Here is a 23230-nt window from a genome sequence, read left to right as displayed (position 1 = left end):
CCTTGTAGATCTGTATAAAAACATCACACTTTAGACAGATAATCAGAGGGATTCCGACCAGAGGGCATCGCCACCATCGCTGATACCGATACTGCAGTTGTCTTGACGCTGACCCAGTCTTCGTGTCCCTGCGGAGTCTGAGATAGAGACCTCATTCCAAGGTAACAAGGATGTGGGCTCCTCTCATGGACATGGCATTGGCAGATTAGGTTTAACAAACCCAGCTCTCCTTTAGGTAGGAGGTTAGGCCTTTTCACATTAGGGTACTAGGGCATATTACATCTCGTATGTCTTTTCTACACATTGCAAGATGGTGGGGGTCTTTGTAATAATGACTCTTGTCTTCATAATTCTGTTTCTTGCATTATTAATTATCCTAATCATTACAGCCCATGCAACTTATCGCAAATTGCAGTTATGTTAAATAAAAACTATTGAAAATCTACTGCATCTTTGTCATTGCCTGTGTTTGCATGAGACATGATAAATCTGTGAGAAAGGGGTAATCTCTGTTTAACCACGACACTCCCTGAGATATCTTATTCTCGAGTCCATGTGTAACGGCTGCCATAAATCACTCTTACTATTGTGTTTCTGGTGAGGTACTGCTAGTGAGCCGGTAAGGTTGGGACAACAGTTGCGACTTGTTGTAGGAAAGGCATAGTCGCCCACAAACAAAAGTACTGTCCTCCTTAAACCAGCAGTCTTGCTCAGAGCAAGAGTCCAAACTATGACAAGCTGGGAGGCTGTAGGAAAATGGCTCTTGTAGCTTGTTGTGTTATGCTATGTTAGGAGTTTATAAGCACACAAATTCCATACATGTATCCTGCCACTAGGAGACTAACAACTACCCCACCCAGAGCTGAATCCAAATCAAGCAACATGTGAAAATGGTGTAAAGTAATTCAAGTACAAACAATAGAAAAAAAGAAAGACCCAAAACCTCTCTACCCAGCTGTACAAATGAATCATACACAATACAAAGAAGTTTCCAGGGCTTTTCTGAAGTGCAGGTACATAGTTTCCACAGTGTGATACAAAGGAAATTCCATAGTCTCCAAATCACCACGAGAAGGCTCTCCTGCCTCAGTGAGCTTGCTGAAATTTTTGAACTGAGAAGCGTCCATAGAACAAAGGGTCCCAATCAGCAGTTAGATGTTGAACCTCTGCCTCAACTACAGTTGGCTAGATCTATATATGTCACAATGGACAATGCACACAAATGTTAAAGTAATTATTTTGATCACCAGAGACCAATGTAACACACAGTGCAGAAAAGGAAGAGGCATGCCAAGGTAGGCCAAGCACTAACTAACTATGGTTTGAATGCACTGGAATTTATTTATCACACCGTGTGAAGCAATCAGAAAAAGAGAATTACTGTAGCCAAGAAGGCTAAGACTAGTTGCCTGACCAAGTATCCAATGTGCTGCCAGAGGAAAAGTCTCCCTAATAACCCTCAAGATGATGAAATGGGAAGATGTTAGAGTATTTTTCCTGAAAATGAAGTTCTCATCCAGATGAAAACTAAGGTTTTTGAACTGGACTGGAAAAGGAGAATTTGACCAAATTGGACGCCAGAACATAGGAGGAGAAGGATAGGTCAAATTAAAATGAGAAACCCACAGATCCTCCGTCTTATCAGTATGAAACTTCTAGGCACTGATGGAATACCTCAAACTAGGGTACCCTCTCCTTCCAAAGCAACAATAAGATGAGTGTTGTCTGCATAATTCATCCAAATGAAACCAAATGACCTAACTAAAGTAGCCAATGGCTGGATGTAGATATTAAACGGGGGGCTGAGTGCAGACCTCTAAAGGACCCCTGGGCCCGATGCTCTAAAAGATGACATGAAAGGAGGAAGATATATTGCGTGATGTCTATCCTCTAAGTAAGATTTGCATCATTGATAGGCTGTTCCTCAATTCCAACCTCCCTAAGCCTGGAGGGGAGAATAAATTGCATGAAGATTTAAAAGTAATCATTTTGGCCATCAGCAGCCATTGTAACATGCACAGTGCAGAGGAGGATAAAGCATGCATCGGCAGGCCAAGAGCAAACTTGGCTGCCATGTTTTGAATGCCCTTGAGACTATTCAGCGCACCCTGTGGGGCACCCAAAAAGAGTTTCAGTAGTCAAGACAGCTAAGAATAGTCGCCTGAACCATTATCTGGTGAGCTGATAGAGGTAGGAGTAGAATAAACTTCCTTAGGACCCTCTAGAAGAGGAAATAGGAAGATGTTAGATGGTTTGCCTGCTTCACCAACGTCGAGTTCTCATCCAGATGAAATTCAAGGTATTTAACAGATTGGACTGGAAAAATGAATTTAGATCAAGCAGGAGGCCAGCTAGAAGGAAAAGGTCTGGCCAAAGAGAAATGAGAAACCCACAAAAACTCTGTCCTATCTGTATTAAACGTCAATACAATAGAACAAAGCCTTGAGAGATATCACAGACATGCACTAATGGAATACCTCAAGCGAGGCTGCCCCTGTCCTATCCAATGCAATGATCAGTGTTGTCTGCATGATTCATACAACTGACGCCAAATTACCTAACTAAACTAGCCAATGGATGTATATAAATATTTAACAGAGTGGGATTGAGTGCAGACACCTCAAAGACCTCTTGGCCCTGCGCTCTAAAACATGACATGAAAGAAAGAAGACAGGTTGTTCAATGCCTATCTTCTAAGTAATATTTGCACCATCAGTAGGTTGCTCCCCTAATTCTGACATCCCTGAGCCTGGAGAGAAGAATGGAATACAACACTGTGTTAAATGCAGCAAACATATTGAGGCACACTAAAACCAAGATAAGCATAATCAACTGACAATCACAGGTCACTTAAAACCATGGCAGTTTCATTACTGTAGGCCAGAAGAAAACCGTCGTACAGGCTTGAGAATCCGATGTTGTTTCAGCAAACTTGAGAGCAAAAAGTTGACATACTTTTCCAAAATTGTAACAGCAAAAGGAAGAAGAGAAATGGGACAAAAACCGGAAAGAACAGGGGGCCATTTCCACTCTGCCAGTATCTAGGTGTTGGTTAAGCAGTTATTACAAGGTTCCAAGAAAGGCTTAGCCGTATTCCAAAACTTAGGAGGGATTAGATCTAGGAGAGAGTTCAACTTTACAGTTGCTGTAAAGGACGTAAACAGTTCCTGTGACAGGATTTGAAAGAGGTCTGACCAAGGGATAGAGTGGGACTCCTCTCATCCACCAAAAGGACCATGGACTCCTTACTCATGATCACAGAAGAAGGTGAGAGACAATTGGAGACAACCTCCAGATCAGGAACAGACTCAACTGCCAAGGAACCTAGCGAGTGACAGATGGAACTTACTTGAGGCTCAAATCTATTGAGAGACCTGATCTGTGAACTATTGCAACTGCTTAATAGCGGAGGACACGCAACTTGGTGAGAAGAGTGATCTCACTAATGTGAGAATTTCCTTAGAGGAATTGTCAGCAGCTACATTGTGTTAACAATAAAATTATGCTTGAGTGGAAGCCATCAGTTTATTATAATTTGACAAATCTAGTTTCTCTTCCAATTTAGGCCCTGATTTAAATCTCAGTGCAGGGGTTACTCTGTCGCAACCGTGATGGATATTCCATCTGCTGAGGTTGAAATACCATAAAAAACAATGGTATTTTGATTTCGGCGTATGGGATATCTGTCACAGTTGCAACAGACCCTTAGTCTTGTGACATGCCCTTTTAAGTTGCTTACATCCTCTTTTAGCCACAGATAAGGTGGTTGTATATGAAAGAGTTAAAGGTCTAGTACATTTCAGGTTGACTTTTGTTTAGAGACAAAACCTCATCCACAGCTGCTTCCCTGCTGAGTATAGATCCTATAACTGTTTTCTATGGGAGAAGATTTGAATGGTCTCTCTCCCTCATCCAGACAACTTATAAGACTAGGAATAGAAAACTGACTCCAGAGACATTTTAGCTGGGATGTCCTGGAGCTGTACTGGCCATGTGAACTGTCAGGCCATGAACTAAAGATGAAATTCACAAAGTGGTTGTTTCTCCATACCTGAGGAATGGTTTCCACCATTTCAACCAATTTGTGCAGGTTCGAAGACCACATTCAAAGTGTGACTTTTAAAATGTGTGGAATCTGGCACTTTCGGAAAGATCTCAATTGACACCGTACCATCAATAATGTCAGAAATGATTTAGGGAAAGTGAGATGAGTCAATCCATATTTTAAAACTAGGGTTGGGCAGTGAGCTCTGCTCAGTCTTGGCTCCATGGTGAAGGAGTTGGTGCTAGCAACTCTGGATCCAGGAGGATTCCAGGCCTTCCTCTCCCAGTAGCCTAGGCTGGGCCCTGGAGCAGGGGGCTAAGGGAGGCAAAGCACCAGGCCGCTGGCAACGAGGACCCAGGTGAGCCCTTGTTTTTTTTCTTTTTTTGTGCACACTGGTGCACAAGAGGCCGGAAACGGCAGCTTTCGCTGCCTATGACCCTGGGATGAATTGAGGCCAGAGCAACAGCAGCGAAAGCTGCTGTTTCAGGCCTCTAGTGCACTATCCTGCCGTGGCCTCTTGTGCACCGGCCTTCCCTGTGTGCAATGCACATGGAGTAGGCCAGTGCATAAGAGGCCTCAAATGGCATCTTTCACTTCCTACAGCCCTGTCCTGAATGTGCCAGATCTCAGAAGCACTAAGCAGTGCTGGGCCTGGCTAACCAGGTCCGTCCCTGCTTAGGGCTTCTGTGATCAGGTGCATTCAGGACAGGGTGCCACTCCACTGCTCACGAAAGTCCGCCACCGCAGAATTCCACAGATTTTTAATTCAACTCCACGGAATTCTGCTGAGTGGAACTCCATGAGCTCCGCCCAAGCCTAATTAAAACCCTACTACCACATATAGGTTAGAATGGGAAAAGGACAGAGGTAGGATAAAGTCAAGGAAGGAGCTAACAAAAACTTCAGCTGGTCCCGGAGGACAATAGCACACTAGCCAACTTGGGTAGAGGAGGAGAGAATAACAAAGAATCTAATAACTCAGCTACAGGGAAATCAGCGAGAGAAGTTTTTTAAATGGAATGTTGAAAATTACCTTCTCTGCAACCCCCAAACATTTTGCCTTTTCTCCTCCACATTTTGCAAAATTCAGTTTTGTTGACCATAGGACTCTGTGCACTTGACCACTGCTAACCAGTGCTGAAGTGCTTGCGCTCTGTCCCTTAAATATGGATTGGCATATACCCGATTGGCATATTTTATTTACTTGTCAGTCCCTTGTAGAGAGGTGCAACATAATCCAGGGCCTGCAAATTAAATGCTATGGGCCTGTAGCACTTCCACCCAATTAAGTAGCCCTACTAAACATGCCCCAGGCCTGCCATTGCAGCCTGAATGCAGTGTCACACTGCCATATCAACTAGGCATTTAAACCCTCTTGCCAAGTACTATGGCCTCCTTTTATTACGTATAATTCACCCTAAGGGTGGCACTAGGTAGCCTATATGGCAAGGTGCTGTATAAATAAAATGTAAGACGTACTTTTAAGTTCTAATTGTCCTCGTAGTGAAAAACTCAAAAATGTGTTCTTCATTACTGTGGCACCTACCCTTCCCGTAGGATAAAATTGGGAATTCCTTATTACATTTAATAAGCTGTAGTTCCTAAATGAGAGGAGGTAGATATGTCATGTATTGCACTGGTGGAATTGTAATAAATCCCCCTTAATGATATATTCGGATTTCTCATTACAGTTTTGAAAATGCTACTTTTAGTAAGTTGGCATGTTACTGCCCTGAGCCCTTTGTGCCTGTAGCCTGTGCTAGGTCACATGACTGGGTGTGACTGACAGACTTTGTGAATTCCTCCCAGTCAGTCACACAATAGTGGGGTTAGGTGTGTTTGAATGTGCCATTAACTAGCTTTATGGGGGGTAGAGCTAGGCACAACCCCACTTGCACCTGAATCTGCTGCATCCTGTCTCCTCACAATAAGCCTAAAGACCCAGTATTGTCAGGGCAGGGGAGGCAGTAAATTCCCAGAACTTTAAAGAATCTTTCCAGAAACTTCTCCCACCTTCTAGGAGCAGGGCACCAGGGGATAACAATAAGACTCTCAGACCCACTCTTCACTACTGTACCTGCGGAAGGACTCGCAGAGGACTGAGTGCTGCTGTGACCTGCTGTGCACTCTGCCAGACTGATGCTCAACCTGAAAGGTTTGGACTGCTGCTTAGAGTCTGCCTTGATCCCTCACTGGCCAGCCTTACTGTTGAGCCCTGTATCTGCACCCAGGACTACCAGATGTGACTTCAAGGGCTAGTTTGCTGGCCTCCCTTTCAGAGATACAGGAACATAACAGATTCCCACCAGCTTGAGTCTGCACTGGGTCCTAGACTGAGAGAGTCCTGACACCCCCCAAGAGATCTCTAAACACTCCTGGGTCCTTGACTGTGGTGCTAAAGGTGGCCAAATGTCTATGGTTGGAGCTTTTCTCTCAGAGGAGCTATTTTGAACCGTAAACTTTAAAAGTTCATAACTCTGGTTCAACTGATTGGATTTCTATAGTTTTGGTGTCAATGAATTTAATCAGATTCACTCTATTATTCTAAATTTCTTTGGGATTTTTCTTGTGTTGTGTGTTTACTTTGTTACTGTTTGTGGCTGCATAAATACCTTACACATTGCCTCTAAGTAAAGTTTGACTGCTAGTTATGCCAAGCTGCCCAGAGTTAAGCACATGTTAATTTAGTGACTTTTTGTGGTTCAACCTGCAAGTGACTGTGGCTGTTGCTTGAACAGGGCTCACACCTCAATAAATCAACAACGCGATTTCTTACAGAGTAATTAGAACTGACAAATATTGCCACCACACTGCTTTGTGAGCGGGGACGGTCTTATGATCCTTGGACTTCACATTTTAGTCCTGTGTACAAGAGGAAGAGCAGGTCCTGTTTTCTCAGGTCTCAGAGAGGATGTTCAGTCCTCATCTGGTTTTCCACAGGTCCAAGAATGTTCTGCAGTTGGTGCATAGAGATGCCGCATTCTTGCCTGGACCCAGCAAGTGGGTAAGACTGATCCCTGGAGACACCCTAACCAATGGCGTAAAGGTTCCCCAGGTTACCCCTATCCACTTTGGGCATTTTCAAGACAGACAAAGTCTTCGGCCACACTGATCTTGGGCTCTGAGGGCTGGAGTGTGTGTAGGGAGTGTGTTGTGGTAATCCTAGTGTGTACTGCGGTAATCCTAGTGTCCTCCCACAATTAACATAAAATTCCTGTTTTAGACAGTACTCATACTCCTAACAATCTCAGAGACAAACATCTGGTACAACAAAGTTGAGCTTTCAGCAATCAGGCAGGGGATATACACAAATTGTTTTGGCATCCTTCCTTCCCCCTCTGAAGTGCACACCAGATTTTATATGTAAACCCAGCAAATTAGTCAAACAGTCTGTGATAATGTAAAGTCAGAAAAACTGATATGGGGACTGATTGGCTGAGAGACAAAAGAAGGGTCATGCCTAAGTGTCAGCTAATATTTACCAGTGAGAAGGGATATTTTTTCAAAGTACACCACCATATGAAAAACTCCATCAGACCTGTCAAGCACTACTTGCAGGATCTGACACTGTTATGTCAAAAAAGGGCCTGCTGTAATGGGGGAATGGTCTGGCTGGATAGGAAACAAAAGGGTTGTAGGTCTGGTGTTATGTACATTTGCTTGTGACACAGTGTGCCTGAAGTTAATCAAGTTTGTAGAGTTCAACATTACATGACCCTAATTACAAGACAAAGAACATGTTTGCAACAATCTAAAGACAGACAGATTGATGGACATAAAATCTCCAATTATTCATATTTTATGTGGATACATGTTTTACATTGTGCATTTAAATATTTTGACGGACAAACATATAAACAAATACAAATTGGATGGAATGATATCTCCAGATGAGACACTGTCCTAACGCCCTTGAAAACTTGTAAAACTCCCCCTTTCACAAATACAACCTCCCTTTTCCTCTGGTATCCAACTCCAAAGTCTAACTCTTCAAAATTACTGCTCATTTAGAGCAGGTGGTAAATGTGAGCCTTAACCTTAAACTCCAAAGAACTGAGAATTATTTGTGCAATTCCACCCAGGAAAAAGAATGAGTCTCCACAGTTATTTCCCATTTCATGGGAATTAACTACTAGCAAATGGATTTGAGTTGTTATTTCTAGCCACTTGGTATCCCTGCACCTAAGTCCACCCTACTCTCAATCAAGCAAAATAAGTATAGTCCTTTGTTATATGAAAATATCTGCTGTTTTTAATTGAACATTATAATCCAATTTAATTTGCAGTCCTCATTTGTGTTGGTACCACTTCACCCAATACCTGCAATCCGACTCTTAATTCTCAATTTTGTAAACATAACAGAGTAAGTTAAGTGATTTCGGAATGTCTCAAGTTAATACAACATACATCATCAAAATATGTACCTGATACACTTCAAATTTACACTTTCTTACCTTTTAGTGGCCTCAGGATTATACCTTTTGCTATGGATTTCATACCGTTAGTCACAATGCAATCAATTTCTGTTTTGTCTTTTTCACAACTTGTGTAGCTGTAGGTAGTTTGGTAACACTCCAGTTCTTCTGAAAATTCATTTACTGTAGACAGAGAAATATATTGCTCTTATATTTAGTTTTAGCTGTTTAAATGAAAAATGTTGATGAATGACTTTCTCTGCTTCTCAACTGTAAACGATTATCTGATCCCTGGAGCTGTTTCAAAGGACACTGATAAAATGTTCCTCCCATTGATCCCACACTAGCCATCTGAGAACTGAAGCAGGTCCTGCTACTGAAGTTTCAGGTCTTCATTAGAAATTAATTGGAAACAGTATGGTCCAAATTCACAAATGTTTCCAAAGCATTAATCCTATTTCCAGAAAACAATACAATTGTGCATAATTGTCATGTGATTCAAAAATCACTGGGAAGGGTACACTGGCACTTATGAGTAAGACCATCTTCAGAAGCATTTTCTTTTGAGGGGGTGGGGCATCACAAACATTTCTAAAAGAAAACTGAGGGTGTGTGACCTCAGCCCTGTGTGGCAGGCTTTATTGCTTATTCTCCTTCATCCATATACCCCTCCAAGCAGCCCAGCGATCCTCATCCCACCATGAATTTTTCCTCTGTCCTAGATGGCTAATATCAACCTATTCCTGCCTGGTATTTTTCAGGTAGAGTGTTGCTATTTTTGGCTTGTTCCTGTCAAAGCATGGGCAAAGATATCGTTCTGGACACTCCATTGATGGTTCCCCCTCATCATTTGTGTGCATATAACTGTCCCCACACTTTGCACATAACTGATCTTGGCTGGGGCTAATATGAACACGTGCCAGGGGTCAACCAATGTGTAATTGAGGAGAGAATGGTTTGAGGTAGGATCCTGGCTTTAAAGCCTAGACTCAGAAGTTACAAGGTTAGGGATAAATTAGGGCTAAATGTCTGACTAAAAAGTCATGGGATTAGGGTTACAATTTCTCTGACAAAACCTCGTTTAGTCTGGCTCTGTGGAAGCTACAGAATTGCTATCACCAAAACCACAGATGAGGTGCGGAACCAATTATTTATTTATTATGCAAAGTATATGCTTCATTTTAATACAGTACCACTTTACAGAGTATCAGGGCGCTTTACAGAGAACAACCAGGAGGTCTAGATCTCATAGGTTACCCTGACTAAGTTAGAAGAAACTTAAACAAAACATTCAAAGGAAAGATGAGGATTCTCAAAACTGTTGCAGGGAGGGAATGTGATGGATACAGTGGTTGCAAGAGTGTTCATTTAGGGAGGAGAAAGAAAAGAGGAACTGAAACAACATGCAAAGGGGAGAGGAGCGGGATGAATGGATGGATATTGTGGTGGGAGAAATGCAGCAGAGGAATGTTTTAAACTGAAGGGAAGTAAGGGGAGGAGGAAGACCAGGAGTGGTGAACCAGAGCACGTGGAGAGTGGACTGGATGGCGCAGGTAAGAATAAGCAGCGAGGGGTGGTGGGGTGGAGGAGAGAGGACAGGGTTAGGTGGTAGAAGTGGGAGGTGAGGAGATGGGCTAGGTGAAACACAGAGCAGGAATGAATAATGTCAAATGGGGACTTCTAAGGGGAACTGAGTGTCATTTAAGCAGTTAGCCTCCCAATTTACTGTCTCCCGGAAACTGAAGGACCCTGTGGGGCTTATCAGTATCATAACCTCCTAGAAAGTACACAGTAATCAATGAAACATGAGTCGGGGAAAAAGGAGCTCATTCTTCGAATGGACAGGAGGTGGAGTTACAGCCAGAGCTGTCCACCGTGAAACGGCAGAAACAGGTTTGAGCCGGGGTCGGCTCAACATTCTGTGATCCTGGGCAAATCACTTCATCTCATTGTGCCTAAACAAAAAAAATGAATGTGATCTTGTGTAAGGTAACTGTTTCTCATGTGAAGTGCTTCATTGCCCTTCACATGAGTTCAAACTCTTTAAAATTGCAAAAATAAAATGTATAATGGGACATCAATAGAACATCAATAATTATGGGGCTCTCCGCAGGTTATCTTAAGCAACACAGTTGACACACAACCACTTCCCCATTTAACATTGACTGGTGGTCGTGGTATTGATGTAACTAAAAATATAGGGTGTGATTATAGACACTTCAGACCTAGTAAAGTCAAGAAAGTATTTGGTCTCATTTTCTAAATGTCAGTCTTTTTTGTTAAGGCTATGATGAAGCAGAGTTTGGTATCTTCCACTTGCATTCATCTCACCCCTTGTGCAATGATTGCTGGATAAAAGGTGTGATATTGGGTTAGATGAAGAACTGAAAATGAACATCATGGTATTTTCATAGCATTAATGACACATTTGTTCAAATATCACAATTTTTATGTTTGTGACAGATTTTGAACCTAATAAAATAAACTCTTTTTTTGCATTCAATAAGAACACGTCTACTGTAAAGCCTTAATAGCAGTCTTTTCTCACATAACGCTACATTGATGTGCGTAACCACATTATGTAAAACCTTCATATGTAGTATATTTGCATTGTTTTCATTTAATCAAAGAGCCCTCAAATAAGACGTGCACCCAAATGCATATAAAAACAGAGTGGCAGATGGGTGGGTAAATTGAGAAATTAATGACACTGCATAACTATCACTATTAAAATACTTTAAACATGTTGGAAACCATGTTAGCCATAACACAGAAGGGTATAGTCACAATCAGAAATTGTAACAGCATGTTCCACAGATCATTGTAGATGTTTATTATTAATGTAGGGAAAGACATCTCTTTCTTCCAAAAATAGAAAAATTCAAAAGCCAAGCACTGAACCCAAGTATATTCTAAAAAAAGTGAGGTTGATTGTGCTGCATATAACGACACAGCTTTTCACAGTACTATAAAGGAACATCTTATCAATATGTTGCACTTACTTGGTGTTGATGAGCCTTGGACTTTAAACTGAAAACTGTATTTGTTTGAGTCTGTTATACAACATCGTAGGTTCACGGTTGATGGGCAAGTGTATATTCCATCCACAATATTTGTTGTCAGTTGTGATTCTGAAGGCAATGGCAAAATTGTAATGGTAACGCTACTGCTGCTGCTTGATATTCCTTGAGATACTGTGCAGGTGTATCTGCCTGAAACAACATAAAAGGGATGGAGTGAGGTGTTATAGTTTTCAAAGGCCTCAAACTCAGAAATCAATTTAATTTGCAGATATATTGTTATATATTGAAAAGACATTATAAGGCTTGCTCTGGTATCTTTTTTATATAAAGGTAGATTTATATAAAAACAGAGATGCGAAAATGTACACTGGCCAGATTGTGAGTTCTATCCCTGGGTATATTGTTGTGGTTTCTTATCTTCACATTACATCTGTGCCCCTCTTCTCCTGCAGTACATTTATTTGCCTCTTCCCTCACCCCTTTTCTCTGTTACATCACGAGGTTCAGATTGGAGGCATTCAGAATGCTGCTTGTCTGTGAGATCTACCCTGCATGGTGAGACTGGTGACTTATCCTCCATACTGAATAAAGTGGCTTACCTCATATGGCTTGCTTGTCTTCTTCACTGGTGATGAGGATGGGATGCTGCATAGGGGACAGCCGAGTGTCTCCACCTCTTTAATGTGACTTTCTCACCGTACTCTACTTCTCCACAATGCACCCAGAGTCTCCTCTTCATCTTTGAGGCTCTGATTCGTTCAGTGCTTGGAGCAGGTGCAAGGCTGTTTCCTTGGTGGATTGCAAGGTACTCTTCTGTCTTTCCGTTTTTCTGCAAGTGGACATCACCATTCGGTGGACATTGGCACTTCTGTTCTGGATAGTATGTCCACTATGAACTTTGTTTTCCTCCTATTACACAGCTCTGTATTCCTCTCTTCTGAAGACACCCTCGTAGACTGCACTGTGCTGCCATCTAATTTAGTTATTGTCCAATTAGTTGGGGGCAGGGGGATTGTGGCAGAAGTACTTGCTCACCGGACCCTCTGATATTGGTCCAACTGTTACCTCATTCTGGTCACAGCATTACAAAAATCTCCCTGATTCATTTCTTCTTCTGCGCTCTCACTGCATCAGACCTTGCTGCCCCTGACAAGTTTATCTGAGGTGTTGGTCCTGCTGTGTATACCTCTGGTCATCTTCCACCTCACTGGTGTCCCCTCTCTTGAGAAGTCACCAGTAGCTGACATGCTCCAGACATTTCACCCAACGGCATCACAGGAGTGCTCACATCTCATGGGATGACACTACTTTTTTCATCCTCATGTCTTCAGCGGCGTAGCAGGTAGAAGTGGCTTCCGAGGGCTATTACAGTTTGACTGGTGCTGCTTTTCTCTCCTCACTTCTTCATTTTTGATGGAGAATGTTATACCTGCTTCTGTGGGGCATTTGCAGGTCAGCTGGATCCTTCTCTTTTGGCAAGTCCACCATGGTCTACAAACTCCTGATCTCATCAGAAGGACGTGCTAGGGGCTCTCTATTCTTGTAGATGCCACCCTCTTCCACACCCACTTCAGCATTCTTGTGCTGCAATGCTAACCTCTAACTATAGCCAAAATATTTTTTTTAATAATGCACGGTTAACTCTTACTTTGCAGGCTTGGTCTGGTTATCTGAAAATGTTGTATGCTGCAACATTAACTTTCAGTTTGACAGTCTGTTTATACATGCCAATATATCTTTTGAGATAAATCCTTAACTCTTACTTCACAGGTTTTGTCTGAACTTCAAATATTATGCAACCCTATATAAATTGCGATAAATTTACAGTTTACAATATTACCATTATACTTCTTGTTGTAACATTACTATTTTCTCTCCTTTGCCCATACTGAACAATAGTGTCATAATAGTTTTCAACTAATTGGTCATCTGGTAATCCTCTAGGATTGTACTCTCATATCCATTGTACTTCAACCCTTATTTTCAAATCACGTGGCGGCTAACATGAGTCAACCTCTGCCTTTTCTCAAATATGTGGAGTAGCGAGAAGTGCCCTGGGAAAGATGGATTACGTTACAGGAGGAGAAACACATGTTTTATTCCATAATATTGGAATACTGCATAGAAAGATTTATGAAGATCATCCCACATACACAGTAAAATGGGGAAGGGGTAGAAGCCCTAAAAGATGTATATCAAATTATTATAACATCACTCAAAAACTAATATAAGGAAAACATGAATGAGATATCGGAGAGGCATAAGTTCTTTAGTAAGGTTCAAGGGAAGAATGAAAAATGGCATGTAACATGGCTGTGCTTAGAGAACCATCCTGTGAATTTGGACCTTTAACGGACTCATTAATATGGGACCAACTAGTAAGATGCACTAAGAATTCAAAAATTCTGAAAAAACTTTCAATTATGAATCCCAATCTACAAGAATCTATAGCAATAGCTAAAGGTATTAAACGCACTGTCCTATGCATAATAGATTGAAGTCCTTCCAGAAAGTTTCACTGATTATAAATGCTGTCAATAAAATACAGGATACCAGTGAAGTAAACAAAATAGAATATATGCAGCTACAAAAGTCTAAAGCAAAATTTAACATATCCTTTGTGCTTCCAGTACATTTTGCACCTCTTTTACACCAGCAGTGTCAGGAATCAGATTCCTACCTGTGAATCTCTGGCCATGGTCTGATGGAGAACTCCAGCACTTAACTGTTGTGGTCTGCCAGAAGTCTGGGTGGCTCTTCTACGTTGTTGCCAACTCAGGAAATGTACAAGCAGCAGAGAGCCCTCGAGAAGGAATCCCAAACCAGGGGCAAAAATCCTCCAGAAGGCATTTGGGATCCAGGGGGAACTCACAGGAAGGATAAAGCAGCCAGAGTCATCCTAAGCACATCAGGGAGCAGGAGATAGGGCAGAACTTCTGGGAAGAATACTAAATTGATGGGATGGAACAACCCAAGGAAACAGGAGTGATGGACATTGGGGAAGAATGCATGAAGCATTGCAGTGCAAGGAAATGGCTGGACAGATTTCCTTATTCAGGTCTGAAAACACAGAACGTTATGAGGAAGCCATCTTGGATTGGAAAAAGGTAATAAAGGAATAGGCGAGGTGGCCATCCTTGCTTGCTCCTTATTAGGATCCAGGATCCCTCCTTGGGAATCATGGGAAGAAAATGTGACAGAAGGGAGGTGACAATAGCATATTCCAGCAGCTTTGTTCCTCATGATGGAGGCAAGCTCATGACAGCACCAGTGGGTCAGCTGCCCCAAGATAAGAGTCAGCAAGCAGCGTGTGATCAGTGCTCCTCGTCGGCTTCCAGCAGCATGCCCCACCCACCCGAGAAGATCCCAAGCATCATGTTCAGGTGATACCATCGGTGGCACAGCCACCAGCAGAGGGAAATTGACCATATTCAGACATCTGTTCAACAGCAGTAGGTGAGTTTTTTGTCAAAATGTGTGGTTTGTACCTGCATAATCAAAGACATCACTGAAATATGCTGGTGCAGTTATGGCAATGTTCAATGTCATTAGCTAAATTTCCATCAATATGTGCAGGAGCAGCATTGTACCCCCAATGAAGCGATGAACTAACAACCAAAATGTGTGATAATTTGGGCCTCTTGTGGAGATTTTGCAGCAGTCTAGGGGGACTTCAGCAAGTGGCATTTTGAAACACATACATGTTACATTGAAGGAAGACTTAATGTTAACTTGAGCTGAACTACTTGGTTGAAAGCGAGTTCTAATAAATGTATGCACAAGCGTCATGTTTTATTTTCCCGCCATTATTTCTGTGCACTCTAACAAGGCAAAGAAAGAATTTTTCCATTCTCTGGCGGGCATGATAGAAGCATAGCAGCATGGTGAGATGAGCTAGTGCAGATGTAATTTGGAAGGTAGCAACAACAGTTACATTCCTGCTACCTGTACACTAATAGTGCAGCCAGCATACCGCCAGCACAGGCAGTATGCTGGCTGCAGAACCTTCAGACCACCGAAGCCGTAAAGAGGGCCTGGATCTGAGGAAGAAGCTGGATAACTATTGGATGAGGTCCCATTGAAGCAATTGTGTAAGAAAATGGGTTTTTAATTGAGGGAGTGAAACCCTACTCGAGCAACAAACCCAATCCTTGTCAGGGTGAACCAACAAAGTTATCAAATAAACCTGTGCTTAACCCTCTGGTAGTTTGGCAGAAAAGCAGTCAGGCATAACTTAGTGGCACTGTGTAGGAAAGTACCATCTTGCCTGGCAAGTTACCCCCATATTTCACTGTATATATGTTGTTTTAGTGTATGTGTCACTGGGACCCTGCCAGCCAGGGCCCCAGTGCTCATTAGTGTGCCCTGTATGTGTTCCCTGTGTGATGACTAACTGTCTAACTGATGCTCTGCTAACCAGAACCTCAGTGGTTATGCTCTCTCTGCTTTCTAAATTGTCACTAACAGGCTATTGACCAATTTCACCAATTCACATTGGCATACTGGGACACCCTTATAATTCCCTAGTATATGGTACTGAGGTACCCAGGGTATTGGGGTTACAGGAGATCCCTATGGGCTGCAGCATTTCTTTTGCCACCCATAGGGAGCTCTGACAATTCTTACACAGGCCTGCCACTGCAGCCTGAGTGAAATAATGTCCACGTTATTTCACAGCCATTTACCACTGCACTTAAGAAACTTATAAGTCACCTATATGTCTAACCTTCACCTGGTGAAGGTTGGATGCAAAGTTACTTAGTGTGTGGGCACCCTGGCACTAGCTAAGGTGCCCCCACATTGTTCAGGGCAAATTCCCCGGACTCTGTGAGTGCGGGGACACCCTTACACACGTGCACTATACATAGGTCATTACCTATGTATAGCGTCACAATGGTAACTCCGAACATGGCCATGTAACATGTCTAAGATCATGGAATTGTCACCCCAATGCCATTCTGCCATTGGAGAGACAATTCCATGATACCCCGAGTCTCTAGCACAGACCCAGGTACTGCCAAACTGCCTTTCACGGGGTTTCACTGCAGCTGCTGCTGCCAACCCCTCAGACAGGTTTCTGCCCTCCTGGGGTCCAGCCAGGCCTGGCCCAGGAAGGCAGAACAAAGGACTTCCTCAGGACCCTTTGGAAAAAGGTGTCAGGGCTGGGGAGGAGTAGCCTTCCCCAGCCTCTGGAAATGCTTTGATGGGCACAGATGGTGCCCATCTCTGCATAAGCCAGTCTACACCAGTTCAGGGATCCCCCAGCCCTGCTCTGGCGTGAAACTGGACAAAGGAAAGGGGAGTGCCCACTACCCTGACCTGCACCTCCCAGGGGAGGTGCCCAGAGCTCCTCCAGCGTGCCCCAGACCTCTTCCATCTTGGATTCAGAGGTGTGCTGGCACACTGGACTGCTCTGAGTGGCCAGGGCCAGCAGGTGACGTCAGAGACTCCTTCTGATAGGCTCTTACCTGTGTTACTAGCCTATCCTCCTTCCTAGGTAGCCAAACCTCCTTTTCTGGCTTTTCTGTGCAAGAGCTCACCAGAGTTCCTCTGCACTTCTCTCTTCACCTTCTGCCAAAGGATCGTCCGCTGACTGCTCAGGACGCCTGCAAAACCGTAACAAAGTAGCAAAGACGACTACTGCAACCTTGTATCGCATCATCCTGCCGGCTTTCTCGCCTGTCTCCTGGTGGTGCATGATCTGGGGGTAGCCTGCCTCCTTCTTGCACCAGGAGCTCTGAAGAAATCTCACGTGGGTCGACGGAATCTTCCCCCTGCATCACCGGTCCTCTGGGTCCCCTCTCAGCACGACGAGCGTGGTCCCTGGAACTCAGCAACCCTGTCCAAGTGACTCCCACAGTCCAGTGACTCTTCAATCCAAGTTTGGTGGAGGTAAGTCCTTGCCTCCCCCCGCTAGACTGCATTGCTGGGTACCGCGTGATTTGCAACTGCTCCGGCTCCTGTGCACTCTTCCAGGATTTCCTTTGTGCACAACCAAGCCTGGGTCCCCGACACTCAACATGCAGTGCACAACCTTCTGAGTTGTCCTCCGGCGTCGTGGGACTCCCTTTTCTGGTGGACTCCAGTTCACTCCTCTTCTAAGTGCCTGTTCCGGTACTTCTGCGGGTGCTGCCTGCTTCTGTGAGGGCTCCCTGACTTGCTGGGCGCCCCCTCTGTCTCCTCATCCAAGTGGCGACCTACTGGTCCCTCCTGGGCCACAGCAGCATCCAAAAACCCTAACCGCGACCCTTGCAGCTAGCAAGGCTTGTTTGCGGTCTTTCTGCGTGGGAACACCTCTGCAAGCTTCTTCACGACGTGGGACATCCATCCTCCAAAGGGGAAGTTCCTAGTCCTCTTCGTTCTTGCAGAAACCAAAGCTTCTTCCATCCAGTGGCAGCTTCTTTGCACCCTCAGCTGGCATTTCCTGGGGATCTGCCCACTCTCGACATTGTTGCGACTCTTGGACTTGGTCCCCTTGTTTCACAGGTACTCAGGTCCAGAAATCCAATGTTGTTGCTTTGCTGGTGTTGGTCTTCCTTGCAGAAACCCCCTATCACGACTTCTGTGCTCTCTGGGGGTTATAGGTGCACTTTACACCTACTTCTCAGGGTCTTGGGGTGGGCTATTTTTCTAACCCTCACTGTTTTCTTACAGTCCCAGCGACCCTCTACAAGCTCACATAGGTTTGGGGTCCATTCGTGGTTCGCATTCCACTTTTGGAGTATATGGTTTGTGTTGCCCCTATACCTATGTGCTCCTAGTGCAATCTATTGTAACTTTACACTGCTTGCATTACTTCCTTTTGCTATTACTGCATATTTTTGGTATTGTGTACATATATCTTGTGTATATTTGGCATCCTCATACTGAGGGTACTCACTGAGATACTTTTGGCATATTGTCATAAAAATAAAGTACCTTTATTTTTAGTATACCTGTGTATTGTGTTTTCTGATGCTATTGTGCATATGACACCAGTGGTATAGTAGGAGCTTTGTATGTCTCCTAGTTCAGCCTAAGCTGCTCTGCTATAGCTACCTTCTATCAGCCTAAGCTGCTAGAAACACCTCTTCTACACTAATAAGGGATAACTGAACCTGGCACAGAGTGTAAGTACCCCCTGGTACCCACTACAAGCCAGGCCAGCCTCCTACACACTGTATTAATTATTTATGCAGCACTCAACCAGTAATAAAGAGAAAACACAGCGCAACGAAAATCCCACATTTATTTGAAAAAATTAACTTTAAAATAATAATTTGGCGCAAAAAATATGAATATGGATGCATGAATTTCTAAAGTTTTCAATGAAAACTACAAGCTAAATGTTCAAAGTGCCAATTGAGTCATTTAGTCGTGCTAGACAAGGTGGGGAGAGTCAAAAGTTATGGCTGACCATAAATGAGGTGGACTGAGCCGGATGTGGCTTACCTTCGAAACTTAAAGAAATTTCAAAGAAAAAATTCACTGGGGCAAGGCAGCCGCTGGTTTCCGAGGTAGAGGCTTTATCGTCGGGGAGTTCACGGACAAGGTCACAGTGAAGATCTTAACATTCAGACTTCTTTTTTTAAGTCAAAAATCTCCATTGGGACGAAGCTGCAGGCTGTAGCTCCAAAAGGCCAGATAACCCTTCTGAGAGGAGACAAACTGGATTTACTACTGCAGAGAAAAATGTAATGAGAGCTACAGAGAAATCAGGTCAACTGGCAATGTATGTCAGATGGAATTGTGAGCAGGTAGGTCCTGTTCACCTGTTGGCTCCCAGGCAATCTTTTGGGAGGGATTTTTTTAAGCTCCAGGTTTTAGGGTTAGGCTGGTACAGCACTTTTAGAACTAGTTCCAAGAAAAGGACTGGTTATGGACCACTTGAGGGGACAGGACCCACTCCAGGCAGGGTCCAGATGTGGGTGCAAGGTTTTTAGAGGTTCTTGTGTCCCTGTAGCTTATAACTTGAGACCAGTCCTTGGAATTACTCTGGTAATCCTGGGATCGAGCAGCAAGGCAAGCCCCAGGCAGTGCTCTGAGGGCACAAGGCAGGCTCCAAACATCATGTCAGTCCCTCTGGTAGGAGCGGGGCAGCCATCTGAAGTACAGACAGGCCCTCTGGTAGCAGCAGGGCAGCTCTCTGAAATACAGAGCAGGCTTCAAGCAGTAAAGCAGTACTCAAGAACACAAGGCAGTCTTTCTGAGTGTCCTATGCAGGTCCAGGAGTGAACTGAAGAGTTGGTCTGAGGGCCCAATTTTTATAAATAGTGCCAGCCTTTAAAGTGGGAGAAACTTCTAGGTATTCCTATATCTAGCTCTGAAAATGTCCCTCCCTTCCCCTGCTAAGAGTCTAAGAGGTCTGGGGTGACAAATGGCTTATTGAAGAAGAAAGCACCCCAACTTCATGCTATGGGTTCCAGAATGACCAGAATCCCCATTAAGCAAATGGCTTATTACACGTTATTTGAGAATGTGCTGGACGCAGCCTTTGAAATGTAGGGGGGAAGGAAACAACCCTGCCCTACTATCCTGGGAGGATGGCCCACCCTGCCAACACCCTTTTCCCATTGTCCAGGAGGAATACACAAAGGCTAACTGCCAACTACACCAAGTCATGTGACACAGGACACAGGCTCCAGGCACCACATTTTTAGGGCAAGAAAATGCCAACTTTCCAAAAGTGACATTTTCAGAATTGTGACATATAATCCGACTTTACCATTCGATAAGATTTTAAATTACATTCCTTTGATATAAAACATTACATTTCTATCTGTTCCCCATCAGAAGTTAGCACTTATTAAATCAAATCTGATAACCTAATGTTATCCTTTGATAGAGCTATGCCTTACAGGAGTGAAAAATGAATTAAAGAGTTTTTCACCACCAGGACATGTAAAACTTAAAAACACATGTGGTATCTTTTAAATACAATGCGCCCTGCCCTAAAAACATTGAGGACCTACCATAAGGGTGGCTTAGGCAAAAGGTTTACTGTGCCAGTTTGAATTAGCAGTTTGAAACAGTACACAGGCTGCAATGGCAGGCCTCAACTTATTTTACAGGGCTGAGTAACCTCTTGGGTGCTAAGGGTGGCTCCTTTTACTGAACTCACCTTAGGCAGCTAGGGAAGAGATTCCCCAGCACTCAAGGCCTTTTTTTTACATTGAAATGATGATCAGCGCACATGGCACCCTGAAGTAATTACAATGAAAATAAAAGTGAAAAGAGCCAATCAGCTCATTTTACTTTCAGTGCATCAGTGCTCGGGATATCTCAGCCCTCCAAGCACTGATTCAGATGGGAAAGCAATCACTGGAAAGGGGAGACTTTCCCCTTTTCAAAGGTACTCCTCCTAGTGGATCTCTGCCTGAGGTTTTCCACAGGAGGGCAATTCAAAGCAAGGGCCAACTCCTCGATGGGCTCTTTTTTGAGGGGGGCTGCCCCTTCGCAATGGGCCTGTACTCTTGTTTTCCCCCAGCCCTAAATGTTTTTCTGCCCCCAAGGGCAGACTGGAGTTTCTAACCTCAAATCTCCCTACCCGGGGGGGGGGGGCATAAAGCCCATTAGACAGCAGGGATTTTTTTATGAGGCCATAAATGGGTTGGTGCTTCCCACCCAGGCACTGGGCCTCGCCCCCATCCATCCATATAACACCCAATAGTCTTTCTGCCCTACACCAATGGCAGGTTGAAGGTTTCTTCCTCCAATCTGCCCCCAGCAGAGGGCAGAAAGTCCACCACACCAGCAGGGCTTAACCTATCCTCCAGGACCAAAAGAATGTATACCCCTCCCGAGGGCAGATTGGTGATTATAACCTCCATTCTGTCACTGATGGGACAAAAAGACTACTAGACACTAGGAATTCTTTAATAGGGCCATAATTGGGGAGGGGGGGTGCAGCCCACCCAGGCATCTGGCCTAGCCCTGGCTCATTCATATAACCCCCAGCAGTTATTCTGCCCCCCCCTTCTGGGCTGAGCTGAGTTATTTTCCTCCAATCTGGTCACACTGGAGAGGGAGGAAAGCCTACTAGAACACCAGGGTTTCTATTTAGAGGGGGTGACGCCCACCTGGTAATGGGTAAAGCTCCCCACTACCCAAGGTCCAAATGTCTTTCTGTTTCCCACTTTTGTGACTTGGCCTGGTGCCTACAACAGCCACAAATCAAACAAGGGTCAATGAGATTCACTCCACAAGACTCCTATTGACCTTGGTTTGATGCTTACCTGTCGCCTGTACTAGGCCCAGCCACGCAAGTCAGGTAGCATTTTTATTGGGACAAATAGGAACAAACTGGGCAGTAGGAATGTTATGAATTCCTGCTGAGTCTGGTTATTTATGTAATAGAAATGCAAGGAAATTATGCAATTTTAGGTAGAATTTAAGGTTTGCAGGCTATAGTGGGTAGGAAAACTGTGTGGGATCCTCACACGACATATCACTCTAGACTCCACTGGGTGTCTAGTTTTCAGAAATGTACAGGTTTGATAGGTTTCTCTAGGTCCTGGCTGAGCTAGAGCCCAACATCCACAGCTACCCACTTTGGAAAAAACAAGTCAGTTTTGAAGGAAAAATGTGATGTATCCATGTTGCATTTTGGGCTGTTTCCTGTCACGTGCATTTGGCCTAATCACACAAGTGAGGTACCAGAATTTATCAGATTGCTGAGTGGAAGGAAGTTTGAGGCTCCCAGCAGATTACAGAACTTTCCATCAAGGAAATATGAGGAAATTGTTTTTTTTAGTCAAAGTTTGAAGTTTGCAAGGGATTCTGGGTAAAACTATCCTATGAGAGCTAAGCAAGTCACCCCATCCTTGATTCCCCTAGGTGTCTGTTTTTAAAAAATGTACAAGTTTACTAGGTTTCCCTAGCTGCCGGCTGAGATAGGACAAAAATCCACAGCTACCAACATTGCAAAAAACACATCAATTTTTAGTTGAAAAATGCGCTGTATCCATGTAGCATTTTGGGATGTTTCCTGTTGTAAGCACTGGGCCTACCAACACAAGTGAGGTACAATTTATGTCAGAAGACATCTGGGAGCCTTAAATAATAGGATGTTATCACCAGTTGGATTTCCTTGTATTTGTGCCTCCCAAACGTAAGCCAGTGTGTAAGAAAGAGGACGTTTTGAAGAATACCCTCTAAATCATATGCTTATAGGAAAACCCACAAATTCAGAGATGTACAAATAATCAGTGATCATAAACTCTATATCTTGTGCCCATTTCAGAAATACATAGGTTACCTTGCAAACTATTTTCATTCTAAATATTTCACCATATGACTTGGTCTATACTCAGTACACAATGTAAAACCATTCTGGATCAGGATGCAGTTATTGGAGAAACTACAAACCCTATATATCAACACAACCAAAAGGGTCTAATGAATGTACTGGTACATTGATTTTGGATATTTGGTCATCATAACATAAAGTTACATATAAAAGCATTGTCACAAAAGGTTGTTTTTTCCTGCTTGTTTTTAATTTTTATTTCAACAGTTAGGTTCTTTGGGTCAACCTTGAGAAATCTACACTGATGTCCCCCTTGCTGAATTTGAATTTTTTTCTACATTTCAGAAATCTATCGCTTTTCTGGATCACGCATGGGTTTACACTGTTTTCCACCACAAACTGGAAGTAGGTTGAAAGCACATAAAATAGGAAAAATGCCAAAACTGTAGAAAAAATATATGTTTTTGTTTGAGTTCTGCGTGCTCCTGAAAGTTGGGAAGATGGTGACTTCAGCACATCA

At 43.5% G+C, this 23230-nt stretch overlaps 1 protein-coding gene across 3 annotated transcripts in view; it reads right to left on the bottom strand.

Annotated features, from left to right (window-relative positions):
• Positions 1-23230, bottom strand: part of LOC138296692 (adhesion G protein-coupled receptor F5-like) — a 1076691-nt gene that overhangs the window by 163763 nt on the left and 889698 nt on the right. For all 3 annotated transcript variants that reach the window (XM_069236057.1, XM_069236058.1, XM_069236059.1), the window contains 2 exons: positions 11463-11672; positions 8500-8643 (listed from right to left, as the gene is read on the bottom strand). In XM_069236057.1, coding sequence (XP_069092158.1) covers positions 8500-8643; positions 11463-11672 — 354 coding nt within the window. The remainder of the gene's footprint in view (positions 1-8499; positions 8644-11462; positions 11673-23230) is intronic.

Source organism: Pleurodeles waltl, chromosome 5 (genome assembly GCF_031143425.1).
Source record: "Pleurodeles waltl isolate 20211129_DDA chromosome 5, aPleWal1.hap1.20221129, whole genome shotgun sequence".
In the NCBI taxonomy this organism is placed as follows: Eukaryota; Metazoa; Chordata; class Amphibia; order Caudata; family Salamandridae; genus Pleurodeles; species Pleurodeles waltl.
This window is presented reverse-complemented; position numbering and strand designations above follow the sequence as displayed.